The following is a 9,975-nucleotide window of genomic DNA, read 5'->3' as shown; positions in this document are numbered from 1 at the left end:
ATTAGTGCTACAGGATGCAAATTTCTGTTTTAAAAAGCCATCCCTTGCTTTCCTAACTGACTGTGTATATTGGTTCCTGACATCCCTGAAAAGTTGCATATCGGGGGGCTATTTGATGCTAATGCAGTACGCAACAGGATGTTTTTGTGCTGGTCAAGGGCAGTCAAGTCTGGGGTGAACCAAGGGGGCATGTTTATTTAAGATGGTGAGGAAAGCACGTTTAAAGAGCATCCAGGCATCCTTTACTGACGGTATGAGGTCAATATCCTTCCAGGATACCCGGACCAGGTTGATTAGAAAAGCCTGCTTGCTGAAATGTTTTAGGGAGTGTTTGACCGAGATGAGGGGTGGTCGTTTGTACGCGGACCCATTACGGACGCAGGCAATGATCACTGAGATCCTGGTTGAAGACAGCAGAGGTGTAGTTAGAGGGCAAATTGGTCAGGATGATATCTCTGAGGGTGTCCATGTTTACAGATTTAGGGTTGTACTGTTCACTGAGAATGACAGATATATAACTTACTATAACTATGTGAAAAAAAGTTACATATTGCAGTTAAGTAAACTGTTTTAGGTAACCATACCAAACATAACATGTCATAGTAATTTGAGGATGTAAAAACAATCGTGTACTATGTTATGTCTAGTCGATGGGACCAGGCTGGAATTATAAATGCTGCAAACACTTTGTAATGTCTGCACAGCTATTTGCTCACCCCGACCTTAAACCAGATAGTTCTAACTGTGAGCATGTTCTCTCCTGTTCTCAAAAAAAGTAATGTACAGTACAGTATAATGATGTAAATCCAGGTTTTAGAAAATATTAATAAACTGCCATATGCTCTATTGCCATTACTGCCAACAGGGGTGAATTATTCGGGACCGCAAAATGTGCTTGTCCCCCTTGGATTAGGAATGTTCTGTCGGTATACATTCCAAGGCTCAGGACATTTATTTTCATTGGCCACGTCATAGCGGGGTGAGACTGTAGACCACGAATTCCTCAGCGCTCCTGAAATCACAGACCTCTCTCTCGCCTCTGTTACCCGCACACATTCATCGAAATCTTCCTCGCAGCAGACGTTTGAACGAAGCCGCTTTCCAGAAGGGTATAGCATAATTGGCATAACAATAGATTCAATATTGCTCTTTATTCCTTGATTATTTAACCATTTTACCTGCCATTAACCTATAACAGTATTTAATTTTCCGTTCTCCTTTCCTTTCCTTTTTCTCTTCCCAGATGTTGCGAAGTGTCCCCTTCCTTGTACTGCTGGCCGTAGCGCTCTGTCAAACCGAGGTAAAAGTTGGACTCCAGATTGTTTTGTTAACTTGTGATCAATGCAAAACTTCATGTAATATTATGATTGTCATAGGTGAGGCTACTCCGATATTAAACAGGAAAGGCTGTGTTCCCTCTACGGGCTTTATGGTTTGGGGCGTTTATGCTATTCAGTCACACTCACACGACCGCACAGCTGAAGCACTTGAAATGTAGGCTAGTCTAGTTGTGTTTGTGATAAACGCAATAATTATAGTCTTTGTAGATGTATTTTAGATGCACTACAGCACCAAAAGTATGTGGATACCCCTTCAAATGAGTGGATTCTGCTATTTCATCTACACCCGTTGCTGACAGGTTTATGAAATCGCGCACATTGCCATGCGATCTCTATAGACAAACATTGGCAGTAGAATGGCCTTACAGAAGATCTCAGTAACTTTCAAATTGGCACTGTCGTAGGATGCCACCTTTCCAACAAGCCAGTTTGTCAAATTTCCGCCCTGCTATAGCTGCCCTGGTCAACTGTAAGTGCTGTTATTGTGAAGTGGTAGCTCAGCTGCGAAGTGGTAGTCCACACAAGATCACAGAATGGGACCGCAGAGTGCTGTAGTGTGTACAAATAATTTGTCCTCGGTTGTGATACTCACTACGGAGTTCCAAACTGCCTCTGAAGCAAAGTCAGCACAAGAACTGTTTGTCGGGAGCTTCATGAAATGGAGCCTAAGATCACCATGCGCAATGCCAAGCGCCGGCTGGAGTGCTGTAAAGCTCGCCACCATTGGACTCTGGAGCAGTGGAAACACGTTCTCTGGAGTGATGAATCATGCTTCACCATCTGGTTGTCCGACAGACAAATCTGTGTTTGAGAGCTAATGTATAGTGCCAACTGTAAAGTTTGGTGGAGGAGGAACAATGGTCTGGGACTAGGCCCATTCGTTCCAGTGAAAGGAAATCTTAACTCTACAGCATACAATTACATACTAGACAATTCTGTGCTTCCAACTTTGTTGCAACAGTTTGGGGAAGGCCCTTTCCTGTTTCAGTATGACAATGCCCCCGTGCACAAAGCACGGACTGTAAAGAAATGGTTTGTCGAGATCGGTGTGGAAGAATTTGCCTGGCCTGCACATAGCCCTGACCTCAACCCCTTCGAACACCTTTGGGATGAATTGGAACGCCGAATGCGAGCCGCCAGGCCTAATCGCCCAACATCAGTGCCCAACCTCACGAATGTTCTTGTGGCTGAATGGAAGCAAGTCCCCGCAGCAATGTTCCAACATCTAATATAAAACCTTCCCAGAAGAGTGGAGGCTGTTATAGCAGCAAAGGGGGGACCAACTCCATATTAATTCCATTGATTTTGGAAGGAGATGTTCGACAAGCGGTGTCCATACTTTTGGTCATGTAGTGTATATTCTTCATGATGGTTCAAAGGTTGTTTTTTTTAATGGGAGAATTAAACGTTGCATTATCCAGGGCACATTTCGCATTATGAGACTTAATTAGGGAGACAATTAGTCCTAGCCAGTTCAATTAAACTACAACAGGGACCATTACATTTTAATTGCAAGAGCGTCTTCCAAATCCGTTTGTAGATTATGATGCACACACAGCACATTATTTTATCATCATGATTTGTAGGCCAACTAAAACAAGCAGAGATATTTATCTTTGATGATGTAGTTTAGCTATGTTCGTGTCTTCTATATCCCATGAATTTCCCCTCTGTGTTTGTTAAATTGATGAAATGATAGTGTTGCATGTAGATGAGGATGCTCATTGTTTTCTTTGTCGCCATGGGTAACAAGCAGAGTTAATAGACAGCTGGGGTGTGTGTGTGTGTGTGTGTGTGTGTGTGTGTGTGTGTGTGTGTGTGTGTGTGTGTGTGTGTGTGTGTGTGTGTGTGTGTGTGTGTGTGTGTGTGTGTGTGTGTGTGTGTGTGTGTGTGTGTGTGTGTGTGTGTGTGTGATAACGCTCTCCCGGGTGGGTCTCACACACTGGTGCTAAGTAAACACTGAACTAAAGTGATGGGAGATGTCTTGAAACTGCACACTGTTAGTACTGTCATACACAGGCATGCGCACACACACACACACACACACACACACCAGGTGTATGGGTCAGCACCGTACCTCATTTAGCTGTTGAACACCTGGTTTGATGTCATGTATTTGAGACGTTCTCATGTTGACCTGTTTTAAGTGGGTCTAGATGTCACGTGTCAGTAATGTATTTGTCAATTGCTGTGTAAAGTAGGGCTAGGATTAGGTTGCATGTCATTGCAGATTATGGGGTTAGATTGTGGAAAACACAGATTTTCAGGAGTTAGGCTACTTTGTAATGTATTTGCTTTTCAGGATTACCATAGTGTTTGGAGTGAGATTATGGATCATGGTTTAGAAGGGGTTTCTTTTGGAGGTGACGTTTTTCAGGGTTGTAGCACTCCGTCTCTAGACCTTGGAGGTAGACTGCAGGGTTAAGTAAGTGAGCCTCTACTCTACATTGTCCTTACATGTCCAGACAGTCATCATCACTATCAGTACCACTGTCTGCCACATTACTCACAGTGGAAACTCTACCTCCAGGCCCTCCGCTGACCTCCTAGTGCTGCCCCTGTCATTGCCTGCTGAAATATGTCCTTTTGTGTGAGTCTTTATTGGATCCGTGACCTCTCTCATTGGTGAGCTCTCTCAGTGATGTGCTCTCTCATTGGTGTGCTCTCTCATTGGTGTGCTCTCTCATTGATGTGCTCTCTCATTGATGTGCTCTCTCATTGGTGAGCTCTCTCATTGGTGAGCTCTCTCATTGATGTGCTCTCTCATTGATGTGCTCTCTCATTGATGTGCTCTCTCATTGATGTGCTCTCTCATTGATGTGCTCTCTCATTGGTGTGCTCTCTCATTGATGTGCTCTCTGAACGCTCTCATTGATGTGCTCTCTCATTGGTGTGCTCTCTCATTGATGTGCTCTCTCAGTGATGTGCTCTCTGATTGGTGTGCTCTCTGATTGGTGTGCTCTGATTGGTGAGCGCTCTCATTGATGTGCTCTCTCATTGATGTGCTCTCTCATTGATGTGCTCTCTCATTGGTGTGCTCTCTCATTGATGTGCTCTCTCATTGGTGTGCTCTCTCATTGGTGTGCTCTCTCATTGATGTGCTCTCTCATTGGTGTGCTCTCTCATTGATGTGCTCTCTCATTGGTGTGCTCTCTCATTGATGTGCTCTCTCATTGGTGTGCTCTCTCATTGGTGTGCTCTCTCATTGGTGTGCTCTCTCATTGGTGAGCTCTCTCATTGATGTGCTCTCTCATTGGTGTGCTCTCTCATTGGTGAGCTCTCTGTGATGTGCTCTCTCATTGGTGTGCTCTCTCATTGGTGTGCTCTCTCATTGATGTGCTCTCTCATTGGTGAGCTCTCTGTGATGTGCTCTCTCATTGGTGTGCTCTCTGATTGGTGAGCTCTCTCATTGATGTGCTCTCTCATTGGTGTGCTCTCTCATTGATGTGCTCTCTCATTGGTGTGCTCTCTCATTGATGTGCTCTCTCATTGATGTGCTCTCTCATTGGTGTGCTCTCTCATTGGTGTGCTCTCTCATTGGTGTGCTCTCTCATTGATGTGCTCTCTCATTGGTGTGCTCTCTCATTGATGTGTTCTCTCATTGGTGTGTTCTCTCATTGGTGTGCTCTCTCATTGATGTGCTCTCTCATTGGTGTGCTCTCTCATTGGTGTGCTCTCTCATTGGTGTGCTCTCTCATTGATGTGCTCTCTCATTGGTGAGCTCTCTGTGATGTGCTCTCTCATTGGTGTGCTCTCTGATTGGTGAGCTCTCTCATTGATGTGCTCTCTCATTGGTGTGCTCTCTCATTGGTGTGCTCTCTGATTGGTGAGCTCTCTCATTGATGTGCTCTCTCATTGGTGTGCTCTCTCATTTGAGCTCTCTGTGATGTGCTCTCTCATTGGTGTGCTCTCTCATTGATGTGCTCTCTCATTGGTGTGCTCTCTCATTGATGTGCTCTCTCATTGATGTGCTCTCTCATTGGTGAGCTCTCTGTGATGTGCTCTCTCATTGGTGTGCTCTCTGATTGGTGAGCTCTCTCATTGGTGTGCTCTCTCATTGGTGTGCTCTCTGATTGGTGAGCTCTCTCATTGATGTGCTCTCTCATTGGTGTGCTCTCTCATTGGTGTGCTCTCTCATTGGTGTGCTCTCTCATTGGTGAGCTCTCTCATTGATGTGCTCTCTCATTGGTGTACTCTCTCATTGGTGAGCTCTCTGTGATGTGCTCTCTCATTGGTGTGCTCTCTCATTGGTGTGCTCTCTCATTGATGTGCTCTCTCATTGGTGAGCTCTCTGTGATGTGCTCTCTCATTGGTGTGCTCTCTGATTGGTGAGCTCTCTCATTGATGTGCTCTCTCATTGGTGTGCTCTCTCATTGGTGTGCTCTCTCATTGATGTGCTCTCTCATTGGTGTGCTCTCTCATTGATGTGCTCTCTCATTGGTGTGCTCTCTCATTGATGTGCTCTCTCATTGGTGTGCTCTCTCATTGATGTGCTCTCTCATTGATGTGCTCTCTCATTGGTGTGCTCTCTCATTGGTGTGCTCTCTCATTGGTGTGCTCTCTCATTGATGTGCTCTCTCATTGGTGTGCTCTCTCATTGATGTGCTCTCATTGGTGAGCTCTCTGTGATGTGCTCTCTCATTGGTGTGCTCTCTGATTGGTGAGCTCTCTCATTGATGTGCTCTCTCATTGGTGTGCTCTCTGATTGGTGAGCTCTCTCATTGATGTGCTCTCTCATTGGTGTGCTCTCTCATTGGTGAGCTCTCTGTGATGTGCTCTCTCATTGGTGTGCTCTCTCATTGATGTGCTCTCTCATTGGTGTGCTCTCTCATTGATGTGCTCTCTCATTGGTGAGCTCTCTGTGATGTGCTCTCTCATTGGTGTGCTCTCTGATTGGTGAGCTCTCTCATTGATGTGCTCTCTCATTGGTGTGCTCTCTGATTGGTGAGCTCTCTCATTGATGTGCTCTCTCATTGGTGTGCTCTCTCATTGGTGAGCTCTCTGTGATGTGCTCTCTCATTGGTGTGCTCTCTGATTGGTGAGCTCTCTCATTGATGTGCTCTCTCATTGGTGTGCTCTCTGATTGGTGAGCGCTCTCATTGATGTGCTCTCTCATTGGTGAGCGCTCCCATTGGTGTGCTCTCTCATTGGTGTGCTCTCTCATTGATGTGCTCTCTCATTGGTGAGCTCTGGCATTGAGAAGACTGAGTACAAGCCAGAGTGTGTAGAATGTGGCTGTGGAGTATGCGGGGGAGGCATTATAAAGACATCTATTGTTTAAAGGTAATTGCCCTGGTAATATGCAGCCTGTTGACAGACCTCGGTGGGGAATGTTAAGGTGGGCCGCTAGTACACTGTTTTAAGGCTGGCTAGGGGATTTTTTAGTTATACAGTGTATTGGTATGGTGGTCTTCAGTGATCATTTCAAGTCTCAGTCCCTATTGTGTACTTAGTGTAGCAGCAGATACTGTACCTCAGGGTGTATGTGTGCGTGTGTGTGTGGCAGGGGACTGTGTGAGTGTCTGTGAGTGCTGTTGTTTGATGGCTTTTTATATTGCTGGCATGAGAATGCTAAGTTATTAAAATGTAGATGCGGACTTTAGATTTACTATGAAGGAGAGAATGCCCGGGTGCTGTCTGTGGCGAGACATTGCTGTGTTTGCAGATAAAAGGCTCAGAGACAGTACTTCTGAGCTCACGGCTATTCTCTGCATCTGTGTGGAGACTGAGGAGAGATATGCATCTGGTAAAAAAATCCCCCCAAACGTTGACAGTGAGATGACAAGGCTGTGTGGAAACACATAGGCACGCACACATATTTTCAAAGCCAGATCCATAACACCCACACACTTCACCGTTCTCTTCTCCAGGCATCCTGTGTTATTGCGTTAACCATGGTGGCTGGTGTAATGACACAATCGATAATTCAGTCATCACAACCACGGCTGGATCTGGCTTTGAAAATATTAGGCTTCAGGAGAGAAACAGAATAATGGCCCTCAAGGACACAGTGTACAACCCCCCTACTCACACACAGTGGATAGATACCCTCTACTCACACACAGTGTACAACCCCCCCTACTCACACACAGTGGATAAATACTCTCTACTCACACACAGTGGATAGATACCCTCTACTCACACACAGTGGATAGATACCCTCTACTCACACACAGTGGACACATACGCTCTACTCACACACAGTGGATAGATACCCTCTACTCACACACAGTGGACACATACCCTCTACTCACACACAGTGGATACATACCCTCTACTCACACACAGTGGATACATACCCTCTACTCACACACAGTGGATACATACGCTCTACTCACACACAGTGGACACATACGCTCTACTCACACACAGTGGATACATACGCTCTACTCACACACAGTGGATACATACGCTCTACTCACACACAGTGGATACATACGCTCTACTCACACACAGTGGATACATACGCTCTACTCACACACAGTGGATACATACGCTCTACTCACACACAGTGGATACATACGCTCTACTCACACACAGTGGATACATACGCTCTACTCACACACAGTGGACACATACGCTCTACTCACACACAGTGGACACATACGCTCTACTCACACACAGTGGGCTCTACTCACACACAGTGGATACATACGCTCTACTCACACACAGTGGATACATACGCTCTACTCACACACAGTGGATACATACCCTCTACTCACACACAGTGGATACATACCCTCTACTCACACACAGTGGATACATACCCTCTACTCACACACAGTGGACACATACGCTCTACTCACACACAGTGGACACATACCCTCTACTCACACACAGTGGATACATACCCTCTACTCACACACAGTGGACACATCACACACGCATCTACTCACACACAGTGGACACATACCCTCTACTCACACACAGTGGATACATACGCTCTACTCACACACAGTGGATACATACCCTCTACTCACACACAGTGGACACATACGCTCTACTCACACACAGTGGATACATACGCTCTACTCACACACAGTGGATACATACGCTCTACTCACACACAGTGGATACATACGCTCTACTCACACACAGTGGATACATACGCTCTACTCACACACAGTGGATACATACGCTCTACTCACACACAGTGGATACATACGCTCTACTCACACACAGTGGACACATACGCTCTACTCACACACAGTGGATACATACGCTCTACTCACACACAGTGGACACATACGCTCTACTCACACACAGTGGATACATACCCTCTACTCACACACAGTGGATACATACCCTCTACTCACACACAGTGGATACATACCCTCTACTCACACACAGTGGATACATACCCTCTACTCACACACAGTGGATACATACCCTCTACTCACACACAGTGGATACATACCCTCTACTCACACACAGTGGATACATACCCTCTACTCACACACAGTGGATACATACCCTCTACTCACACACAGTGGATACATACCCTCTACTCACACACAGTGGATACATACCCTCTACTCACACACAGTGGATACATACCCTCTACTCACACACAGTGGATACATACCCTCTACTCACACACAGTGGATACATACCCTCTACTCACACACAGTGGATACATACCCTCTACTCACACACAGTGGATACATACCCTCTACTCACACACAGTGGATACATACCCTCTACTCACACACAGTGGATACATACCCTCTACTCACACACAGTGGATACATACCCTCTACTCACACACAGTGGATACATACCCTCTACTCACACACAGTGGATACATACCCTCTACTCACACACAGTGGATACATACCCTCTACTCACACACAGTGGATACATACCCTCTACAGTGGATACATACACACAGTGGATACATACCCTCTACTACAGTGGATACATACCCTCTACTCACACACAGTGGATACATACCCTCTACTCACACACAGTGGATACATACCCTCTACTCACACACAGTGGATAGATACCCTCTACTCACACACAGTGGATACATACCCTCTACTCACACACAGTGGATACATACCCTCTACTCACACACAGTGGATAGATACCCTCTACTCACACACAGTGGATAGATACCCTCTACTCACACACAGTGGATAGATACCCTCTACTCACACACAGTGGATAGATACCCTCTACTCACACACAGTGGATAGATACCCTCTACTCACACACAGTGGATAGATACCCTCTACTCACACACAGTGGATAGATACCCTCTACTCACACACAGTGGATAGATACCCTCTACTCACACACAGTGGATCACACACAGTGGATACATACCCTCTACTCACACACAGTGGATACATACCCTCTACTCACACACAGTGGATACATACCCTCTACTCACACACAGTGGATACATACCCTCTACTCACACACAGTGGATAGATACGCTCTACTCACACACAGTGGATAGATACGCTCTGTGCTGAAGGAGATGACGATGAGGACGTAGGATTAAAATGTTAGAATCCTGACTATTTGCAATTAGTTTTACACTTGTTCTACAGTGTAGCCAAATACGAATTCTTGCGTCTACACGTTTATCTATTGTTTGTAGAATCAAAAATCCTAATGTTGGCTA

At 45.6% G+C, this 9,975-nt stretch overlaps 1 protein-coding gene across 1 annotated transcript in view; it reads left to right on the top strand.

Annotated features, from left to right (window-relative positions):
• The first annotated feature begins 953 nt into the window (after window positions 1-953).
• LOC118373964 (follistatin-related protein 1-like) overlaps window positions 954-9,975 on the top strand; it is a 39,197-nt gene continuing 30,175 nt past the window's right edge. Inside the window, exons 1-2 of the mRNA XM_052493351.1 lie at window positions 954-1,109; window positions 1,244-1,300. Of these exons, the coding sequence (XP_052349311.1) occupies window positions 1,244-1,300 (57 nt within the window). The 5' untranslated portion in view covers window positions 954-1,109. The remainder of the gene's footprint in view (window positions 1,110-1,243; window positions 1,301-9,975) is intronic.

Source organism: Oncorhynchus keta, chromosome 34 (assembly GCF_023373465.1).
Source record: "Oncorhynchus keta strain PuntledgeMale-10-30-2019 chromosome 34, Oket_V2, whole genome shotgun sequence".
In the NCBI taxonomy this organism is placed as follows: Eukaryota; Metazoa; Chordata; class Actinopteri; order Salmoniformes; family Salmonidae; genus Oncorhynchus; species Oncorhynchus keta.
Note: the sequence above shows the minus strand (reverse complement) of the source record. Positions and strands in the feature narration are given on the sequence as shown.